Source organism: Syngnathus scovelli, chromosome 6 (assembly GCF_024217435.2).
Source record: "Syngnathus scovelli strain Florida chromosome 6, RoL_Ssco_1.2, whole genome shotgun sequence".
NCBI classification, from domain to species: domain Eukaryota; kingdom Metazoa; phylum Chordata; class Actinopteri; order Syngnathiformes; family Syngnathidae; genus Syngnathus; species Syngnathus scovelli.
In genome coordinates, this window is record NC_090852.1 from 13434040 (window position 1) to 13457307 (window position 23268).

At 41.0% G+C, this 23268-nt stretch overlaps 2 protein-coding genes and 1 non-coding gene across 6 annotated transcripts in view; all 3 read left to right on the top strand.

Annotated features, from left to right (window-relative positions):
- The first annotated feature begins 832 nt into the window (after window positions 1–832).
- Window positions 833–6603, top strand: klhdc4 (kelch domain containing 4). 3 transcript variants are annotated; one of them, XM_049722237.1, is made up of 13 exons: window positions 833–1276; window positions 2387–2478; window positions 2656–2734; window positions 2887–2985; window positions 3160–3296; window positions 3474–3566; window positions 3722–3884; window positions 4148–4226; window positions 4321–4529; window positions 4624–4852; window positions 5325–5504; window positions 5615–5734; window positions 6174–6603. In XM_049722237.1, the coding sequence occupies exons 1-13, from the start codon at window positions 1178–1180 to the stop codon at window positions 6356–6358; spliced, it is 1764 nt and encodes a 587-aa protein (XP_049578194.1). In that variant the 5' UTR covers window positions 833–1177; the 3' UTR covers window positions 6359–6603. The 3 variants fall into 3 exon arrangements, with proteins under 3 accessions (XP_049578194.1, XP_049578195.1, XP_049578196.1); XM_049722238.1 differs by having other exon boundaries at window positions 4148–4211; XM_049722239.1 differs by having other exon boundaries at window positions 835–1276; window positions 2391–2478.
- LOC125971388 (U2 spliceosomal RNA) lies at window positions 1826–2016 on the top strand. The gene has a single exon (XR_007482436.1). It is a non-coding gene; the product is annotated as a U2 spliceosomal RNA (small nuclear RNA).
- A 794-nt stretch (window positions 6604–7397) lies between the features above and the next one.
- The window catches only part of jph3b (junctophilin 3b), a 43672-nt gene continuing 27801 nt past the window's right edge, over window positions 7398–23268 (top strand). Inside the window, exons 1-2 of one of the 2 annotated variants that reach the window (XM_049722236.2) lie at window positions 7398–11057; window positions 21004–21563. In XM_049722236.2, the coding sequence (XP_049578193.1) occupies window positions 10676–11057; window positions 21004–21563 (942 nt within the window). In that variant the 5' untranslated portion in view covers window positions 7398–10675. The remainder of the gene's footprint in view (window positions 11058–21003; window positions 21564–23268) is intronic. The other variant, XM_049722235.2, reaches the window with a different exon arrangement.

Sequence of the window (23268 nt, forward strand, 5' to 3'; positions counted from 1 at the left end):
GACAATCTGCAAATCATCACATTCTTATATGACCTTATAGTTTGATGATGTGCAAGCAAAATCCTGTGTAGAGGTGTGAAGATTCATCAGTAGCTGTCTGTGACATTCCTCATGCACTGTATATAAATGGGCACAAATATTCATTCATGTTACACACATAGTCGTTGTTTTTGCTGCACCCCATACGAGGCCTTCTTTCTTACTGGTAAGACAGGGACAAAGTATTTTGACACGTCACTTCGCACCACCAAGCCCGATAGATATCATTTGAAGTTTAGTATTAATTGAGATGAGTTTAAATCCTAAATTTGCAATGATTGTTACTGCTGGCATGGTTGCAAGCGCATGATTTGACCTCAAAAGCATTTGAGGTAAAGTGGTGCTTCACTTCAGCATCTAAATAAATAGTCTGTCTGTTCAGAAATATATACAAATGACTTAGTTTAAAAATATAACAAATAATATAAAACAAATAACATATGACAAATAATACAGACACAATGCTGAATTAAGTACAGTAAGTGAACTCAATAAAAGAGGTTGTTGAATACAAGTTTGCTATGAGGGAAAAATTAATATATAACATTAACAGTAAATAAGTCATTCTCTGAAACTATTTGCATGCTCGGAGTTTCAACGTCAGCTTTCTGATTTATTTTTTTAAATTATCTTGGTCTCTGTCAATCCTGTTCTCAAATCCTATCTGCCCCCCTGAACAATGATGTTGGCACAGCACTAAAGTAATTTCAGTAAATAATACAAATTAAAAATCAAGTATAAAAGTGTAGGTTTTCTTCCGATACGCTAGACGGCGCAGTTAAATTTAGACGGTGCATCAAGGTTCCGGAAGCAAAGAGCTGTCAGCCATAGGCACGATGTATACTAGGTGGTTGTTCAATTGACTGACAAAAAGTAAACCTCGTGAAAATCGGTTGAGCGATAAGCAAGTTTTGAATGACTTTAACGTACATTCATTAGGTTTGACGAGAATTTTGCCCCACTTTCGTGGCCGCCACGAAGGCACGTTGCTGTGGTGTATCTCGTCGACAACAGTGCTTCCGGAAGCAAAGCCAGCTGATGAGCCACGGCATTGTGTTTTACTGAACATATGGGAAGTTTGCATGCAGGACAATTTAACAGTCTAATTGCTTATCACTGAATAAAATCACCAGCAACCATGGGTAAAAAAAGCAAAAACGAAAAGAAGGGGAAGGGAGCAGAGAAGACCGCTGCCAAAATGGAGAAAAAGGTTTCCAAGAGATCCAAACGTGAAGAGGTGACTGTTGTTTTACATATGACCATTATAACACAGCACTTGTCAAGTTTCTTTTTTCTTAATTCGTAAATCTGTAGACGTTTGTAATGCTTAAAATCTAATTAAATGCTGTAGAAATTAAAATAGCTAAACTGCCTTTTTCTTGAATAATAATGTATTTGTTAACTTTCATAAACCACATCTGTTTCACGGGGATAAGTTTTAAAACAAAATTATTGTCGCTGGATCACTACATTTTGTTCATTTGTAGCATGCAAAGCAACATAATTGTTCTATTACAAATCACCATTTGTTTCTAATATTCGGGAACATCTGTAATTGGGTTCTTTGCGTGTCAAAAAAAGATTGTAATGCCATTAATAGAGTTAACTTTCTTGGTGCTTTTTCATTGGACCACCATGAATCACGTGACATGTACTACCCAGCAATATACTCAATATGTATTTGTTTTTATAACAATAACTTGTTGCTGCCAGGTGACGTTTGTCACTCTCACTTAAGGTTGTAGTACTGGGAATGAGATCGTCCCCGTTTGATTATTTTGGGGTTATCGCTTCTCGGCCTTTTGGCTAAGATCAAGTGTAGTATCTGTTCTTATCAGTTTAATATCTGATACGTCCCCTATCTGGGGACCATATATTAAATTGATTTTTGGGACAGGGAGATGGAATAGGGGCTTGCTCCGTCCACTCCACGCATCGATCTGGTATTGTAGTACCTCCAGAAATGGTGCACCCCCTATCCTGGTTAAATTTAATGTGCACCTAAACCTAATGGCTGTTTGCAAACTCTCAAGGCATCATGGGCATTTAAACCCCCCCTGCTGCATATCCCAGCATGCATTGTGGCATCCAAAACTGAATTACCTGCAGGAAATCAGTTGCCAGTTTAAAATTTAGTCATTTGATTTTAGTTTTAAAATTGGCTGTGTCTTTCTTTGACAATCATATGCAGGAAGTGCATGCAGCTTCTGTTGGTGACCGAGCCACTGTTCTTGCTAAATCCAAAGACCTGAAGTTTTTGACAGGCATGAGTGTTTACCCCTTAACAAATTTACTGGTGTGCAGCATTATTACTGAAAAGCAATTTTAACCTGCCGTTTTATTCAAGGAAGATTTGGAGGCTCTGATTGCTGAATTTCAGAGCATGGATGCCAAGAAGACTCAAGTTGTAGAGACTGCATGTCCTCCTCCATCAGCAAGGTGAGATTTCGGCGTCAGTGTCACAATGTCACATAATCACTCAAAACCGAAAAGTTCCCAAACACTGCAATCCATACTCTCAAAAATGTACCTATTTTCGTTATTAGTTTGAAACCCTCATTTTTATTAACACTGTAACTTGTGAGGTCATTCTTAACATTTCTTAACAATTTTCAGATTAAGTGCAACACTTACTGCTCACCCAGACAAAGATGAGCTCATCCTTTTTGGTGGTGAATTCTTTAATGGGAAGAAGGTAATATAAAAACTTTTTCTGAGCCTATAAATATGCTTAGCTGTCAATTCCTTAGAATGTTCCTTAAAAAATCAGTAGATATCATGTTTCATTTGCTTTTTGTTTCTCTCAAACCTAATCTGAATTCTTGTTTTCTTTTTCTGTATTTAAAGACATACCTGTACAATGATCTGTTTTTCTACAACATTAAAAAGAACAGTTGGGTTAAGTCTGAGATCCCCAACCCTCCTCCCCCACGATGCTCTCACCAGGTACATCATGACAATATTATTTTTTATTTTTTCAAATCTACCTGTTAACTTACGCGTGCATGTGTTGTCCTGCAAAACGCCCATTCCTGCCTTTTCCCTAAAGTGCAATACCTAATATATGTAACATATTATAACATATTCCTTTCTCCCTTTGTGTACCATCGCCTTCCTTAGACAGTGGCGGTCTCTCAAGGTGGGGGCCAGCTGTGGGTGTTTGGAGGAGAGTTTGCTTCGCCAAACGGGGAACAATTCTACCACTACAAAGACCTTTGGGTTTTGCACCTTGCTACATGTACCTGGGAGAATATCAAGTATGCCAGGCTCAGTTAAAGTCTATTGCTTGTTGATTTTGATTTGCAGTAAACCTTATTGGACATTTTATTGCTTGTACAAAGAGCCACCTGATATTACAGACACATAACTAAGGTTGATTGAAGCACTATTGGGTGCTTAGCCTCTTTTTAAGCAAATTCGATGTGTTTGTCTAGAGCACCTGGTGGTCCATCGGGTCGCAGTGGCCACCGGATGGCTCTTAGCAAAAGACAGCTGTTGGTGTTTGGAGGTTTCCATGAAAGCACCAGGTAGGCAACATGTTCACCTATCACCCAGGCAATTCAAACTTAAAGATCGCAGGTCACGTTTGTAAATGATTTCTATTTATGATCAAATAGTTCCTCCGACGCATTCTTCATGCCCTCTGCTTTCTTTCTTTATCTGCGCGTTTTCCACCTTACAGAGATTTTATCTACTACAATGACATCCATTCGTTCTCCCTGGATACTTTCTCTTGGTCACGCCTCTCCGTGTCAGGCGTTGCCCCCTTGCCACGTTCCGCCTGTCAGATGACCTCTACACCTGATGGCTCCGGTGTCATCATATATGGAGGTTACTCAAAACTGGTAAGCATGTGTGATTATGATTTCAATGTTGTTTTGTGGGCCGCAATTGGTGTTATGAGAGCGCTTCAGATGTGCTGACACTCACTCGGTACACTACAATGCTATTTGTTGATTTTTTTGGGGGGGAAAGGTGCTCAAGTGAAGTAAGGAATTTTAAATGGTTAAATTGGTGGGGACAGAACAAATTACACTCCCAGGTTAAGGTCCCACTGTAACTTTAAATACAATGTCCTCATGACTTAATAGATGCTATGTTCACATAGAAACTGAAAAAGGACATTGAGAAGGGAACGATCCACTCTGACATGTTTCTACTCAAGCAAGAAGGTAAAGATGGCCAAGGTACGACCACCGTAAGCACAATGCAATGTAAAGTAGCATTTTTTTTGGATTCTGAAAGACATTATTGCTATTGCACCTTGTCTGTGTTTTCCAGAGAAATGGACTTGGTCCAGATTGAGCCCCTCTGGAAACAAGCCGCCTCCCCGATCTGGCTTCTCCATGGCGGTGGGCCCGTTAGGGCGCGCTGTGTTATTTGGTGGGGTTTGTGATGAAGAAGATGAGGAAACACTGGAAGGTGACTTCTATAATGACCTCTACTTGTACGACACAGTGAAGAACCGCTGGTATCCCGCTCAACTCAGGGTGAGTGACTATCAACTGCAGAAAAAGCAATCGCTTTATCATCCACAATACAGTGATGGTATGCAAATGATAAACTCTTGATGTGTCCTTTTAGGGTAACAAGTCAGACAAGAAGAAACGTCGGCGAGGGAAGAAGGATGAAGCTGGGGGGGGAGCAGCGGATAAGAAGGAAGTAGAAGATGCTCCCACGGGGCCAACTGAAGTCATCAAGGAGATTGTTACAGAAGATGGCACAGTGATGACCATCAAGGAAGTATTACCTAGAACTCAGGAGGCGGAGGAGGCCATCGATGATGAAGAGGAGGAGGACGAAGAAGAGGATGGTATGATCGAATTCACACCCTCACAGAATTGCAATCTCGTGTCACCGAATCAGTGGATTTGTTTTCTTCTCTGCACACACACCATTTTCTTCAGAGGTTGTTGCCTTTGTCGAAGCAAGAACACTACCGATTTCTCACCAGACATGAGGTCAGATCAGCTGGCCTTCTCAGTAGTCTTCCAGGATAGCGCAAAAAAAAAACCTTAAGCAAGAATCCTTTTGCTATCAAATGTAATCTGACACAAGATGACCGAGGGCGACTATTGTACAACATAATTTTGTGGAAACAAAGTTGCATAGTTCTCCAAATAAGAAGCAACGCGTGCTTACATCAGCTGATTGTCAGTTGCTGGATCTCAGAAATTAGCATGGATGTTGATAAACATTCAATATGTGTTTTATGTGAAAAAGTGAATGGGGGTAAAAGAACACCTCCAAACAAAACAGTGTTGCCTCTTGCATTCTGATTTCAGAATCAGCCCTAGTGGAACCCTGCCCACGGTCCAGCGCCATGGCAACGGTGCGTCAGGGCAAGCTTTTTCTCTACGGCGGGATGTTTGAAGTGGGAAGCCGCCAGTTCACCTTGAACGACTTCTACTGTCTGGACCTCCACAAGATGGACCAGTGGGAGGTCCTGGTTGAGATGGATCCAAGTGAGTCAGCCAGTTCGACAAAACAGCTCGTCAAGACCGCCTCGGAAGTCCCGCAATAAAAATTAGTGTTTGTGTGAGTTTTCACTGGATTTATGATTCAACCTTTTTAGAGACCCAAGAATGGCTGGAAGAGTCTGAATCTGATGATGACGACGAAGAAGAAGACGAAGAAGAGGAGGCGGCTGGAGGAGCAGAGGGAGGAGAAGAAGAAGAGGAGTCTGATAAGGAAGGCAAGGGATTGTTCTCCATCTATTTTGGCCTAGCTGTTGGTTTGTAATCTCACCAATTAGTCAACATTTTTAACAAAAAAAGAAAATCCTCACCAAGAGGACTTTTGTTAATTTCCCATGGGTTTAACTTATAATGTTGATATTTTATGGTAACAGATCAAAATATATATTTTTAACATTAATTTTGCACCAACACCATGTTAAATTAACATACAGCCTGACAATGAAGGGGTAAAAGGGTAAAGGGTTAAAAATTGGACTGACCCAGGAAGTTGGGGGCAATTTGACCCAATCGACCTAAAAAGTGGAGAGTTCATCTAACCCGCTGCTCCCACAAGATATTAAGATCAAATCTAGAAAGCTCATGATGACATCACTGCCGTTGGCTTCAATGCAGCGTTGAATCAAGTAAGAACATGATGAAACTCTCATTGTCCAGATGAACATGAGCACCCAACAGCAAAGGATGGGGAGACGTTGACAGATTACCAGGCCCGGACAGAGCAGTACTGGATCGGACTCGCACGCACCAACATGGGTGCGGATGCCAAGGACAAAAAAGTCGCCAAGGTAGCCTTAGCTATGGCTAAAGTCTTCTATGAAGACCATGCACAGGATGTTTGAATGACTTGACTTCAGCCACGCTTTGTCAAATACATTATTTGCATGTTATGCTTTATGCAAGCTAAGTCATTGAACTTGTAATGCAAATTGTCTTAGCAACATTTTGGGTCAAGTGAAGACTTTTAATTGCTCATATTGTGACCTTGTCTAGGGTATCAGAGCTGATATAAACCCCATCCACAGAAAACATGTACATGTATTACCAAACCTTCATTGATAAAGCTCTGAGTGTTACTTTCATGTAACATCGGTGGTCTTTTAACAGTTTATGTACATCTCCATCAAAAATGAGTCACATTTCAGAATCTAATATGTCCAGGGTGTTGATACGCCTGACCCAAATGATTGAGCTCTAACCTGCAATATTCAGCACGGCCAGCAGGGGAAGACTAGATGCTGCAGAAATATATACATTGACAGAAGCAGGGCCACTATGAGGCTCTGACAGTACTGCTTCTGGCTTTGTATATTCAGTGATATAATCTGGTAAATATCAAATATGTCATATTAGCGAATTGGTGTCTAAAATGTGTGCAGTGCAAAAAAATGATTTAATCATCTTAACAGGTAAAGCAAAACGTTAAAAAGTATGTATGTATGTATCAAATTTGTACAGGCCAGCATCTGCTAATGTGAGACCCCGACTAAAGTAAAAGAAACAGCAAAGGTAAACAAAATATTCAGTATATGTATACATTTGGGTTCCAAATAGATAGTGGCTTTACATTACTCCTGAGGCAATTTTACAATAAGTTATTTTTTATGATGATACTTTGGAATGTGGTTACAGGAACCCACACTCGCATGTGAATTAGGAAACATGATCCTTTGGTTTTCAAATGTATTTTTACACTTGAATGAAAAAGAAAATCTCACCTGACAAGGATGGCCAAGTCCACATTTCTTTACACTGTTCACACATTTCAGTATCACAATTCGGTTGTTTTTTGACACTTGAGCTCCGAGAAAAGCGAGCAGCGAAAAGATGGCAGATGGAGGAAAAGAGGAAATAAGAATGCGGTGCAGAGAAGGTGGTGAGGACAAAGTGCGCACCGTGTCAGATAAGACATCAATCACGGGTTGAGCACCAGTCTTTCCACTCTGACCTATTTTATTCTCCATCAGAATGAGGGATGAGAAGAAGCTGATGAATAATAGAGAAGGAGAAGAGATGGATGAGAACGAGGCTGTCTTCCGTAGCCCCTGTTCTTTCCTCTCTTGCGGTCCCCCTTTTCAATTTTAACTCTGGGACCAAAAAAAGCTTTTATAAATAGCCAAAGAGAATTTTTTTCAGGGTGCACTGCTGACGTAGGCGGACGTAGTATTCGTCAGAGATGTACAGGCTGTGCGCATGTACATACGTATGTGTGCTATTTGCTTATTTACACACCCAAATCAGGACGTCTTTTTTTCTTGCATAACACCAACGATAGTGACGTATAGTTGCCTATAGGTTGATGTTATGAATTGATTATTTTGGTCGGTTTATGTTCATGCTGCTGAATACGCTGACTTTGACACTTCAAAATACATTATAGTCAAACATTCAAATTTCTGAAATCAACATTTTCTGAAGATATATATATATATATTCCCCAAATTAAAATCTCAAAAGAACACTCATCATGAGAATTCAACTCAGTTTACGTTACAAGGTTTTTTTTGGTTTTTTTTTTTTGCATCATACAAGATCTGTCTGACTTGTCTTCAAGGTTGTTTCACCCCCACCCCACCCCAAATTAACCCCAAAGAAAAACAAATATTCAGTGAACTTTATCAGCGTGGTCCTTAGCTCTAATTGAATTAAAATGGGTGATGTCGGTTTTTTTCAATATTTTTTTTTATTTTATCTATGCAGTCACATGCATTGCTCCTCCAGATCCCTTGTGCTCCCCTCCCCCCAATCTCTCCTCTTTCCACCATCTTGCATGTTTAGAGGCCTCAACCTTAATCCCTAAACTCACTGTGATTTTATTACCATAATCTGGCCCGGAATGGGTTTATCACGCCAAGAGGTTGGTAGACAGAAGGGGCAAGGACAAGAGCAGAAGGACTGCTGAGAGGAAGAGTTGCACTTGGGTACATAATCTTTTCCGAAGGACATATTAGCATTGTTTGTACATGTGCATGCTTGAGACCTAGCTTGTATCTCAGAAAACGTAATTAGTGACATGGCCATGAGCAAGGGACTTCAAGATTTCAACTTTGATAAACAACAAAGAGAATGCCAAAGTTGTTGGATATACTGTATAGCTGAACAATCCCAGTCATTAAATGTGCAATCGCTTATTCAAGAAAGAGATGAAAAAAATAAAATAACAAAAACAAGACTATTTGTTGCATGTTAACATTTTGTTAATGGTAACATTTAGCCCAGAACAGGAAGTTAAACACACACATCAGCAAAATTGAAGCCAGTATGTTTTAGCATTTGACAACAAATGCATTATTCTGCTCACAGAAAAGCACTCCTCCACCAAAAAAATGTTCTCCCCTATTTTGTGCTTCTATTTTTGTCTCTGAAGAACGTTCACATGATGGCCCTCAATAGACCCAAGGCGAGGTTTGACTTCTTGTAAGTGGCATTGCTATCTGTCTATCAGATATACTGTTGGTTTCTTGACTAGGCTGTGCAAGGCTTGGGTTCCCAAATGTATTCCTCTCCATATCAAGTCTAACGAAACATCAGTCTGTTCAACCATCTGTCCATCCGTCCATTAATCCATCAATCCACCCGACCATGCATACCAGGGCAGTAGTTAGTGAGAATAGAAACACCAACTGTTTGCTTGCTTGCTTTTTGGTTCTTCCTTTTTACATGGCGTATGCAAAAGGGCTTTGTGCAAGAATCATTGTCGGTATGAGGCACAATCTGCACGTTTGAGGTGTGGATATGTTGAAAAGCTACAAGTGAGTGAGAGCGTGTCACTTTAAAAGATGGAGCGTGTTTCTGAGCAGGAGGAGGAGGAGGGAGAGAGCGGGGTTGGCCGCCTGCATTGGAACAGTCCTCTGTAATGAGCAGATTTTCTAGGAGAGAGAGGGAGAGCGAGCGAGAGAGAGAGAGAGAATAAGGAGAAATTGTGGGAGCAAGACAAGCAGGTTATGCGTCAGCCGCTTCTCCATGGGGAAACGTGGAGATGAGCGAGGGATGCTGAAGAGCACCGAAGAGAGCAAAACAAGATGATATAGATGGATATTATCTCATCAAACTGAAGGCAACCCACGCAGAGGATAAACCACTTATGGACGCAGTGGATTAAAGACCTGCAGACAGACTGAGACAGAAGCCGCAGGAGGAACACGGGTGGAGATATTCATCTATTCACTTATTTATCTTCATTGTGTGTGTGGGTGTGTGCATCTGAAAGAGGGGAGACCGCATTGCTGCTTGCTGGCAGACAAAAAAACAGCAAAGCGCAATTAATTCATATTTGCCCCTGATTTTTTATCCCTGCCTTTTAAGTATGCGTGTGCTCCCTGACTCTACGTGTGTGTGTGTGAAGCCAAAAGTGAGCTACAGATGGACTTAGTTGTGTGATTTAACATTGTGTACTAAGCTTGATCAGCAAGAGCAGAGTCAAAGAAGATAAACCTCAATGTCGGAGAAAGGAAAGTTTTTATTTTTTTAATTTCAATAAATCTGACAGCATGTCACATGCAGTTGGGGCCTTGATCCTGATTGTGGAAGCCTAAGCTTGGATGTTTGATGAGCTACCATTGGGGAGACTTCTGTGCTCCACGCGCCACAGAAGAGGTGGAGAAGGAGGTGGAAGAGGAGGCGGCGGCGGCGGTGGCATAGTCACATAGGAGGCAGCTGAAAGCAGGAAAGGAGGCGAATGCGTGCTGTGGAGCGCGGAGGCCGGCCCATGGGGGACTGCTGGAGCTTTTGCACACTTTGATTTTCAGCATATAGTGGCAGAAATGGGACCACCGTCCTCTTCCCTCACATCGGGCAGGAGCCGGCAAGTTGTGAGTTGGTGCTCCAAAAAAGCAAGCAGGAGAATGGTGTGATATATCCACCAGGAGATCCCTGACGCCGCCGTGCAGGGTCAACTCATTTCTTCTTCCTCAGTTTGTGAAGCTTACGGCATCCGAGCACAGAGGCCTGTGTTGAACTGAGTGGGAGTTCTCTCCCTCCCTCCCACCCACCCGCTCCTCCCTCTTCTTGTACTCCTCCGACCTCCACCTCAAACCTAAACTCCATGGACTGATCCCTCTAGCACCAACCTGTCCTCCTTTCTTCTCCCTCTCTTTTCTTTTTCTTTTCTTTTTCTTTTTGTCGAGGCTTCAGGTGAATTGCCGAGACCTGTTTCATGCATGTCCACTGGAGGCAGATTCAACTTTGACGATGGGGGGTCATACTGCGGCGGGTGGGAAGAGGGCAAGGCGCATGGTCACGGGATATGCACGGGACCCAAAGGCCAAGGCGAGTACTGTGGGTCGTGGGCCCATGGCTTTGAGCTGCTGGGCGTCTACACGTGGCCCAGCGGGAACACTTACCAGGGCACGTGGGCGCAGGGCAAGAGACACGGTGTGGGCGTCGAGAACAAGGGCAGATGGGTCTACAAGGGGGAATGGACGCATGGTTTTAAGGGACGCTACGGCCTTCGGGAGAGCACCGGGATGAGCGGCAAGTACGAGGGAACGTGGAACAATGGCCTGCAAGACGGATACGGCACTGAAACGTACTCTGATGGGGGTAAGTTGGAAAATACTTTTATATTGCATGCTTTTAGTTTGAAGGCGAGAACATTTTGAGAATTTAGTGAATGCCTGTCAAAGGGTCAAATGGGTAAACTGTCTGGTATCTGATTAAGGTTTGACGGAGGCTGGTGACACAAAGGTACAACGGAAGAGGTTATCAAGAGGTCTTATTGGGTCATCCTATCTTGCGAGCGTGCAGACATTTTTCATTTTTTCTGTTTTTGACACAGGCACAAATCCCTTTTGAGTAAATACGCTCGCTATCAATGATGTTTTTTGCAGGGACACATTGCGTATACAACGACATAATGCAACCAAGGCAAAAGCGCTGACAGTAATATGCATGCAGACTCGTTACATAAGTCTACTATGAACAGCAGGCTGTTCCAGGACAATACTGCTCTAGACCACACACAAACACTTGCACGCATCCTCACTCCATTGTGGGCGCTGCGATGATATCTAGAGACGAGATTACTTTGAAGGGTTTCATCAGGACAGAGATGCCTTGACGTGTGGCCAGACAGATGGGCTGAAGGAGACGATGTAAAGGATAGCTGGATGGACAGCTGTACGTTTGCATGAATCAGTTAGATGAAGACATGGCATAACGATGCCTGTTTGGATGATCATCGTCGTCCGAAGTACTTTTTTATCAGGACGAGGGAGGTTGTGAATAATAGGAGGTGTGGCCAAAGTCATGCAAAGGGTGAAGCTTTGCATCACTGTAATGCGTTTAAACTTTTTTTAGAATCTATTGTCATAGATGGCACATGCGGAAATGTTGGCGTACGGTATTTAGATTTTTATGCATGGGCAAGTTTTATTGCCCCGATTTGCCTGACCGCCCAACCAAAACCGCATCAGACAAGTGTTCTTGATGGTTATGCACGTGTAAAAATTAGTCACCCTTAATAAGATTTCAAAAACATTCAGTCTTAACATTACTGTCGAATACCAAAGTATAAATCCGAAGATGGGTCACGTCACAGATGAGCATTACGCAACTCGTTTTTAAAAGTATTCAGTAACCGTCACTCAAATATAAAAAGAAGTTAACCACTGCAAAACTTTGCATCTGAACTGTACCTCTGCCTACCTCACATAATTTCCAGAATAAAGTATTTAATACCAGTTTCACTTGCTGAAAAAAAAGAGGCTAATATAATTTGTGAGTCTACTTCAAATTATATCATTGACACAGTTAAACTATGACAATGCATTCATGTGAGTTGATTCTTTTTTCTATTAATATTATTATTTTTTCTGGTTATTGTTTACTATTAAACAAGCGAAGTATTCATTCTCCGTCAGTTTACAAATTCATATTAACTGCTATTTTTTTCTGTTTACAATTGTGTCTGAATGTGAAATCAATTCCATTCACACATTGCAGGTGTTAGTTTACCTGCTCTTTTGACATTTACTAAAGTATTACTCCTTATTTATGTTATACTTGTGCAGTGAAGTTTCCTATTGAGTGCACATAGATCCAGCAGTCTTTCTCTGTCGTGTATCAACGGGCAGTTCCACTCCCCCCCCCCCCCCCCCCCCTCGCTCCCCTCCACTACATCTGATATGAAGCAGCTCTCCTCTTCTTTCTGTTTGGCTTTTTACTTCTCTCCTACGTTTGCTCTCCTCCCACCTTTCTCTTTCTTCCCGCATCCCACTGCATTTCCACAGAGCTACTCTATACAGTATAGTGGGTTTCCATAGCAACGCACACCGATGTGCAGCAGGTCAGCGTGTCACGAGAGACTCTGTACCTTTCTGCTATTGGCCACTCGAAGGCCTGTACCAGGCTCTGATTGGCTGGCTTGGCCTTCTGGGCTAATGGTGTTTACTGAGATGAGGAGCTAAACTGACTGATTACAATCCACATACACACACACACACACACACACATACACACGTATATATGCACAATGAGGAAGAGAGCAATAGACAGATTATTTGTCACTGTGTTACTCAGCAGTAATAGCCAGAGATTACGGTAGTCAGTTGTATCTGACTGCTTAACACAGACATAGCAAATAACCATTCAAGCAAAAAAAAAAAAAAAAGATAATCGCACTTGTACCATAAATGCAGAGGCGAGTTCCCTTAGAATTGGAGATGGACTGATAATGCTAGTTGTTAGCCTGCGATTGAAAGGCAAACATTCTAGTCTACCTTTGCCTCAAAGTAGTCTTTTGTTCACCACAAGCCTGAACAAGATAATCATAAATGTGGACTGGCAAATGGATAAAAGGTTGGGCTTCCAGTTGTTGGGAACAACTTGTTCGACATCAATATAACTTGACCCACGGCGTTACTTTAAGGGATTATTTTCTAGTTTTTTCATTGGTCTTCACAAGATCAAGTTAATCTAAAAATATACCCAAGATAATAATCAGCATAATTAAATGAATGAACGGATTTCTACAATGATTCAGACGGATTAATACATCCTTTTGTCATTTTTATGAATGAAATACAATGACAAAATATGTCTTGATCAAATCCACCAAAATTGCCTCACACCATCCGCGCCACAATTTAGACCTGCTTTTAGCTGGCTCGTCAGAATATCCCAGTGAGGTGCAACGCTGTCTACCAAATTCCCCAAAATTAAACTTGAAAATTTAGTTTTTATGCCGTACATACGTGCACCAGTCTACCACAATAGGGGCCCTTATCTTGATATAATAAAGCTATCAGTGATCTGTGAATCTGCATCTCAATTTATACGGCCGACAAGCGGCACCGCCTGCCTGTGAATTAATGCCCTTGTTGTGCATTGCAACTCAGTGTGGTCGTGTCATGTGTTATACCACTGCGAATATTTACATTTTGGAATTCAGTGACTCTCTTTCCCATATGCACTGTGACTGTTTGTCCCAGCAAGATGTGAAAGGGAGAGAATCAGTATGCAGTATTTAAGTCAGACTCTCTTGTTTTGTTTGCTATTTTAGAGGTCATCCCTTATGCCAAGCCTATTAAAATGCATTAATCCTCAAGGAGCGTGCTGCGCCACCATGCTACTTCACTTTTAGAGTTTCTGACTTGTTAGAATCGTTTCTAATCTGAAGTGTTGATGTCAGCGTTGCTCACTCAACAAGCGCCGATATAATAAAGCATGCACACATTTGCACACACGAGTGTTATTGTACGCAATTTAAGAGGCTTCGTGCTGAGCAAGGAAGAGCTTTGGTGAACGGCTGCCTAAAATTTAGGACAGAAAACGTGACAAGAAGCCTGCTTGTTGGCAAAAAGGGAGAACAGTTATAAATAATGCATGGAGTTGACTATTTGGAAGGAACATGCAGTCAACACATTTGTTAGACTTCAAGGATGCACACCAACACTTTTTGTGTGAACACAACAAAGAAATCTTGCTTTTACGAATAGATTAAACAAGCTTGTTAAAAAAATGTTTCCTTGCATCTACGTCCTTGTATTTACTATGTTATATTACAATACATATATAATATAGTGAATAATTTTTACAGATGAAAAATACCCAAATGGAATTTTGAAAAATTGAAAGGAGAAAAAAGGGTCAAAGCAAAATCCCTTAGTGGCATCACTCGGTAATTTATAGAGGTTCAGTTTTGAACCGACTTGACAGTAATTGTTTGTCCGCAAGCCCGTTTTGCCGACCTGCTGTTTGATGGTCTTGCTGGCTGTTATGTCTGTCTGTCTACCTGTATGTTTTTACATTAGTTTAATGAGTTTCTCCTCTCTCTCTCTCTCTCTCTCTCTCTCTCTCTCTCTCTCTCTCTCTCTCTCTCTCTCTCTCTCTCTCTCTCTCTCTCTCTCTCTCTCACTCTCTCTCTCTCTCTCTCTCTCTCCACCCACACACACACACACGCCATATGAGAGTGCGATTCAGTGTCTCTTCCTAGTGCCAGATTAGCATGAAGCCCAAAAGGGTCTTTCTTCCCTGCTGATCCTGCACAAAAAACACATACAGTACTGTATCAGCATAATAATAATATGCACATGCCTCTCTTATGTAAGAGGGAGTTAGGATGTTTGAAATGCGGATTAGTGGAGCTGTCTGTCATACGAAAATTCCCAAAATCTTTTTTGGATATGTGCCCAGGATCAGTGCTGATTAAGTAATAATTGGACATACCATTGAGGGAGTTTGCCCAGAAAGCACTTTGTGTGGGCTCTTTTCTGGATTATCAGAAATGGGTGACAGATTAACACGCTTGACATATTGAACTGATCAATGACCATACGTGCAAACATTACTAATCCAACATTTATAATTCTACAACAACCCAAACGCTGCTCAACATTTATAATATTGTTTTATACAACATCCATTGCCACTGTTTCACTATTATGTTTATTTTTGACATACCACGTTTTGTGATTCTGATATTTTAATCATATTGTTATACTGATTACTACATTATGCAGGATTCACATGCTACAGACCTTTACTCAATATTACTGTTCTCATTGTTACAAAACCGTAAGAATACAATCTCAGAGCAGCAATAATAAATGTCAAGCACGGCATGTTATCTCACACTGACAAAATTGTTGCTAAATTTTGTTGTACAACCTTATGAGGAAATCACCCCTCGCCCAAAAAATAAAACTGGAACATGACTAAGCAAAGTTATCTTAAGCAATTTACTTTGAAATTATGACTTTTTTTATTTGCTAATAAGTGAATTTCATTTAAAATGTCTTTTTGTATTTAAAATATGGAACAAACAGCATTGAAACCCTTCCGTGTTATTTTTGTGAGGATGTATGCGTGGTGTGGAGCAAGATTGTGAATGGACCCAACATCCATCCGTTGGCGGCTGCTAGCTACTCTCCCCCAATTCATAGCGGAGGCATCCAATTTGCTATCGTCTCACTCTGTGCTCTCTGCGAGGCACTTGAGGCATGATGCATTTTTTTAGGAATGTTGTGGGCATAGCTTGATTGCTAACCGCATACTGTAATTAAATGCACCGTGGTTTTATTACTAACTCATAATTGCCCCAAGTGTGAATGAAAGGACCACTCTCAGTACTTATATAGTTGGGGAGAAGCGGCAGAGAAATCATGCCAGAAAGTTATGTGCTCCAGGCGACGTTATCAACAAGACTGACAAAGCATCATTACAATGACTGTTAAAATGGAGTTGTTGATATTAAGCAATATCAGTCAGAGGAGGGGCCCAGCAGTCACTGCTAATAATAAGGAGCCATTTTACGACACATGCTGTTGTTGTAGTATTAAAGCAGTACTTTTTAAAATAAGATTGGGGCCGATCTCAGCCGTCCTGCGGGGGCTCAAAGGGGTTGTCTTCTTCGCCTAGCGTGTTGCAACAACTCAGTTACTGAGGCCTACTCATTAGACGCAAAGTGCTCCACCCCCTTTTTCATATTGCCTGTTTCACCTCCTTACACACATGCTGAACAGGATTTTGATCAGTTCTTAGTTGAATGTTTTCTTCCTAGCCATTCTTGGATGTTGTCAGCTCAGCGTAGAGCAGATGTTTTTGTCAAAAAGCTGCTGTGGGATATTGGAGTGGCCGCCGGGCAAAGCTGGGTGGTGATAGAAACGGATTTCTCTGATACAGCCATCTTGGTTAGATCAAGATTTTATTCCACTTACATTCTGATCTCACAAAGTCTCCCCAGTTCATGACGTCTGCACAGTGTGCTCGCTTCTCCCGTGTCCCTCTCTTTGAGGGCACAGCCTGAATATTCAAATTGACCAAATGCCTCTATAGGATCACGTTCCCCTTGAGGCAAATGGTCACAATATATTGCCTTTGTCTCAGCCAGGAACTGGAACACCAGGCTACCAAAAAATGGGTAGGAGGATGCAACCCTTTGTTTTCATTCCTTTACAAGGTGCCTGAAGGTCGATATGTAAATTGATTTATTTATCATAGATTCTTTAGATTTAAAAGTATGTTTCGCTCCGTGTGTCCTCACTTTAATGAGTGTCTTTCAAAAAAAAGTGTACCGTACATCCAGTGTCTGCAAAAGCTGCATCTTAAAGCCTCCATTGATGATGAATACTTTGTGGATTTTAAAGACAGTGAATGGATTTATATATTGGTTAAGATGATAACTAGGAATTCAGCTTCTGTAATGTTTCCACAGCTCTGATGTCCCCACGTCAACGCTCTTTTGCACGGTTCCTCGTGCTACAGTAGCCGCGGCCTGAATTCTAGGCCCATATAATTCACGAGTGCTTCCTGTTTGCCTCGGGGCAGGAGCCGCAAAATCGTTTTGGCATGTGAGTTGCGACTGTATGCACAGGGAACTTTACATGTCCAGTACTGGTTGTTACACAGTCAATGGTGAGACACGACTTAAAGTTCATCAGCTGTTGCATATGCGGTCATTGTCGAGGACAAATTCTCATCCATCTCTTTGACAATGAAGAAACACTCTACCTCGCTCTGACTGATGCATCTAAAATGTGCATGTCACAGTTTATATTTGAAATGGTCTGTTTGAGTTGAATCTTAAAAGGACAACAGCAGCAAACGGCAGCTGCGCAGACTATATTTCAGCACCATGGAAAGCGACACGCAGCCTCGTGTCCCTGCATATTTTACCAACTGAGGCATAACGCTGGATGTTGCTTTAAGGTTGGTTGGTCAAGCCATAGTTTATCTCACTTGCTTTGGTACATTTCTCACATCAGAATTAATGTATCAAAACTGCTTGTTAAAATTTCACATCACTTGTACACATCCAAAAAGCAGATTCTCAGATGCGTTGCAAAAGCTTTGGCACAACCATGCAAATGATTATGTCCAAGTCGCTGCTCTTTTTGACATTATGAGTTGCTTAAGTTATGTTGATCAAAATGTATGCTGATGGGCCTCGGCTGTATGGTCTCACTCGCATCATTTTTGCACGAGTCCTAAAATAGTTGAACAAGTTGTTAAAATATGTCAAGTATATTTCTATACATTTTCTATGAGCCTTTTGTGAATCTGAAAATATTCTGACCAAAAAAGTTAATCAGTGATCAACCAGTTTTCTGAAACCGCTAATATCATGTGAAAATAATTGCTCTGATGAAAATGATAATTTGTCGTCCAAGTAATTAAGAAGATTGCACTGTAAATTCCTACAGTGTTGCACGTACAATTTCTCCTAAGGCAGCTGCCCCATGTTCACATTTATACTTTTTTTTGTATTAGTTTTGTTTTCCAATTGTGCTGCAGTCTTTCCTCCTTTCCATATACATTGAGACGGTATTTACGGGGAATCATGTTTTGCCATTTGTACAAATTCTTTTTGATCTGAGTACCAAAGCAACCGAGAAAAACAGTCGTACGCTAGAAGACACAAATTGGCATCGTTCACTTTCACACCCACTTGTCACTTTCCGAGGGCCTTACTTCCGAGAAATTTAATTCCGCAATTGTAATCCCTCAAATGAGATCCGCGGATAAACTCATCACCAACATGACGAATCTCATTTATTATGTGTTACGTAAATGCAATTTTAAATAAGTAAGTTCACTTGTTTGTCCCTGACTTACTTATATAATAGCAGTTTGTTTTTCAGAGTACTCAAAGGAATTCAGTCTCGACACCCAGATGCGAGTTAGTTTCGACTGGGTCTTGGCAGTTGTTTAATTATGAAATGATCTTGTCTATTGCCAGATCAGCAGTTAATCCCATGGAATTATAATTGAACGGGTCAAACGGAAGGCTTGATATCTCAAGTACAAATACAAAGTACTTTGTGCATTTTTGCAGAGCTCTACATCACGGTTATAATAATGTTTTCCTTTTCATTCTGACGAATGTGAGATGACAGTTTTTTTCCAATTTATATTGGATATTAAGAAAAACCCCATTTGTTTGTGTCTCTGGCATGATTTGTGAGTGGCAGTTGTATTTTTGAAGCCTCATGCATTGATCTAAAGCCAAGCCCAGCCTCCTTCGCCTCAACCAAGCATTGTGGCGGGTGTTTAATAAAATGCTAATCCTGTCACACTCTTCCATGGGTGTTTGGATGTACTTTGATCTGTTTGTCATACGGTGGTGCAGCTGTGTGCTGACATGATAACAATGGCCTGAGCAGATGTGCTGGCCAGATGTCATTGACATAGGCATTTTTTGTGTGTGCCCAAATAAGGGCAGGCCTACACTCAAATCACAGTATTGTGAACCAAAGCAAAAAAAAGTATTACCGCTAAGTGTGCAATATACCGTATTGGCCGGAATATAAGACGGTGTTTTTTACATTAAAATAAGACTGAAAAAGTGGGGGTCGTCTTACATTCGGGGTCTAGACATTATACCCATCCACAACGCTAGATGGCGCCAGATATCTTCAAAGTGAATGCTGAACTTAACTCCCCAGGCCAAAGCAAACCCCTGTCACGAAGAATAAAAATAAAAACAGCGGTAGCAGTTTGCATTATTTTATTGCAATGTTTTTCCTTATTCAGATTTGTTTCAAGACTACAGTTACAGTTAGACTTCACTTTGGTGGTTGAGGCAGTTTTTGCAATTTTGTTGTGTTATCACAGTAGATTGATTTATTTACATTTCATAAACCAGAAGCCATTCATTTAAAAATGTGATTGCACTTTTGTTTACATATTTAAATGTTCAGATATTAAGATGTGATAAACAGTTTTTGCATGATTTGAATGAGCTAAAATAACATGCTTTTTCCCTCGAATATATTGTTATAATCATTTGTTTCATTTGTACTGTAATTATTTTCTGTATAAAAATTTAATGTGTTGTTCAAAAAGTCTTTTTTCAAACTTGAGTCTTGAAAAAGAGGGGGTTGTCTTATAATCAGGGTCGTCTTATATTCGGGCCAATACGGTAGTGAGAATGTGAAGGATGGAGTGTAATGAGTTCACTGTACTGTATATATTTGTTTTTAACAGTCCTTGTACGTCATTATCGTGTGACTTTGTTCCATAACGTAAGCAACAATACAAGTGGTTTATAAAAATGGCTTCATTCAGCACTTCCCACTTCAGTGCCACTTAAGACCACCAGGGAAATGGTTGCGTGTGTTTACGACAGAAAAAGGGAGCGTAGCTGCAGTCCTTAAATGGTTATATAGTTTGCTTTAGTGCGTTTGCCACAGAATGATTCACAGACCTGTTACATCACAACCACGACAGACGGGATGGATCACTTGTACTCTATTGGAACACACTTCCGTTTGAGAGCGAGAGTGTTTATGTGTGTGTGCGGTTGAGGGAGAGGTGCAACAATGGAAACACACACACAGTTGCCCTACTTTTCAGCAACATTGCAACATAAGTCCTATCATGCAGTAGCGAATCTGTGTTATACAGTATCAGTTGGTAGGGCACTTCCCATCATGGACAGCAACACCAGGATCCCACCAGAAGGTGTTATTTGGCTTTGTTTAGAAAATGTATTTTGTGTTTAATTTAGAGCAGGAGTTTAACTGCAATACAAAAAAATGTCTAAATAACAAAATAATACAAATTAAAGGTAATTTTAGCAAAATTATTTCAGAGATGTCAGAATGATAGCCCTTCGCATTAATCGGTACTCAAGAAGTTGCTCTCAGCTTCAAAAAGGTCGGTGACCCCTGATATAGAATTTCTGTTCATGAAATGAATGTGTGAAAGTTTATGTTCAGGTTTATTATTATAAGCTTCCACAGCTTCTCACATAACGGCAGTTTCTCCTCCATTCTCACACGTTTCCTGTCTTTATAATCTTTAGTACATTGGGCAAGTTAATTTTTCTTTGACAATAAGACCATGTGATCCAACAAAATAATTGACAGTAGTTGGCACTTCTTTTTTTTATTCTTAGCCAGTGTGCAAGCTAAGGTCATCCAGTACCATCTAGTTGACCCATGTTGCTCCATGAGCAGCTGAATTTGGGTTATGTCACTACCATAGTAACCATGCACCTGTACTTTTTATCAGATGGGGTTGAATGTTTTTTCCTCTCTTTCCCCAGGCACATTTCAGGGCCAGTGGGTTGGTGGGATGCGACATGGCTATGGTGTCCGCCAAAGTGTCCCGTATGGCATGGCGGCCGTCATCCGCTCCCCTCTCCGTACATCCATCAACTCCCTTCGCTCCAGCTCGGAACACAGCAATGGTACAGCTCTACTTGACCGGAGCGGTGCAGTCGTTCCTGTTCCTCCACCTCTTCCTGGTACCTTGTCCACCAGCGTCTCCATGTGCAGCACAGGAAGCAGCGGCAGTAGTCCCGCAGTGTCTCGAGGGGGCTTCGTACTGACGGCACACAGTGAAACTGAGCTCCTAAAGGGGAAGCACAAGAGCGGACTGTTCAGGAGGTCAATCCTGTCCGGGCTGAAGCTGAGGAAGTCTGAGTCCAGGAGCTCTCTGGCTTCTCAAAGGTCTAAACAGAGCTCGTTCAGGAGTGAAGCTGGGATGAGTACTGTGTCTTCAGCTGCGTCTGACATCAATTCTACCATCAGGTATGAGATGACATCAAGCAGCGAGAAGAATCTCGGAGTCTTCCAGTTTATATACTGGTACCAAATAAAAGTGGTGAGGAAAAGTATAAATCTAGTTTTAAAGACATTTTAGTCGAGGAAGCAGCATTTTGTCACACTTCATGCCACCAAATCATACTGTGCAGATTTGTTTTTATGGCTGCGTTGAACATATGTGCCGGTTATCAGAAGGTAGCATTGATCATGCGAATAGCTCTTAATAATCTCTGATAACTGTGCTTTGCTCCCATTTTTTTTAGCTTTGACATGATAGTGCTTCCATGTCATCCTTGGAAATTGCAGATCTCTGTCCAGCTGAGATGCTAAATCATGAGCAGAGCAATTTAGTTTGGAGCAGTATTATAAAATGAACTGCAATGTTACTTCATGATCCAGCAAAGCACAGAATGGCTCGCTCAAAGATTCATTTTTATAACTTGGCAGTGAACAAAAGATTCTCTTGGCTGCTTAATTTCTCAGTTGATGGGTGTGATTTGTTTCATAATATATCCTGGCCAATGATGCATGGTAAATCCATGGGCTTCTTTTTTTGGCCAAATAATATACTTTGTGTGTCTGGGATTCATATGTTTTCATTCATTCGTTCATTCATTCATTCATTCTGCACAGGTCCCAAGGTAGCTACAGTTTGCCAATCCCAACAATAATTAAGTAAAATAAAAGAAAAAGAAAAAATAGTAAAGCACATTATTGTTTATTGATAAAATGATAAATTGTAGTTATTCATCATTATTGCAAAAAAAAAGGTTTGAGTGATAAAAAGCTGTCATTTTGTGGACACCACATTTGCCGCGGTGTTTGCCAATTTAGCGGACATGGTCCCTGCCAAACCGGGTGATCAAGGACAGTAAGGTTGTGCTCTTAGAGATGCTCCTGGCAGAATGACAACTTGGTAGCAGAATGTCAGGATAAACTTACGCTTGCTCAGACAACATCTAAATCTTGGCATTGCTGATCGAATGTGATTTGGGTGAATTTGACTGATCCACAGGAAGACAGACTTTGAGCTCTGTGTGGTGGACATTAGACGTATTTCATTTACAAATACAAACTCTCTGACTCTTTGTAGACATAAATGAATTAACCATATTATTATTTCTATTATTATTATTTATTATAGTCAACGTGTGACTGGTGCACTGCATTTAAAGGCAATGGGGAGATGAAAATCATCTGTGTTTATGCACTGGTCTAACCTGCTTATGTGCAGATTTACGCAGGTTAAGAGATAGATCCCCGTGTGTTACGCGTGTGTCAGTTAATTGAATAAAGAAGAAACGACAAGGGATGAGCAAGAAAGGAAAGAGGTGATTTTCCGATGGGAAGTTCCACACTTCTTGAAATCTGCAGTCTCAAATTCCAGGCATTCAGGATTGAGGTGGTTTATTTTTAAAGGCACTAAACAGACACTATGCTAAACACCACTGTCATCAGCTCTTAACTTGTTTGTGGGCTGAGTGGCTGACAAAAGCTTATCTTGCTATCGGCAAAGCTGATACAAACGGATCTAATGCGTAGTTTGTTTGGTTGTTTTTTTTAGAAATAAAATGATGGCCTGACAATTTTATTGTGCTCTTTGTTGGTTGGGGTTGAAATATGTGAAAAATTATCCATTCTGAAGCACCGCTGAGGTCAAAATGGTCAATTTTTCACCAACAAGCTTTCTGCGTGTATTTGTTTCTTTAGAAAAATTGAACTGGCATTCATTTTCAATGCTCTCAATGGGTTTTGGAGTGTTC

Coding starts and splice junctions, on each gene's coding strand:
- klhdc4 (XM_049722237.1), top strand. CDS start 1,178: ATGGGTAAAAAAAGCAAAAACGAAAAGAAGGGGAAGGGAGCAGAGAAG. Junction 2,986..3,159: donor CCCCACGATGCTCTCACCAG/GTACATCATGAC, acceptor CGCCTTCCTTAG/ACAGTGGCGGTCTCTCAAGG. Junction 4,530..4,623: donor GGTATCCCGCTCAACTCAGG/GTGAGTGACTAT, acceptor GTGTCCTTTTAG/GGTAACAAGTCAGACAAGAA.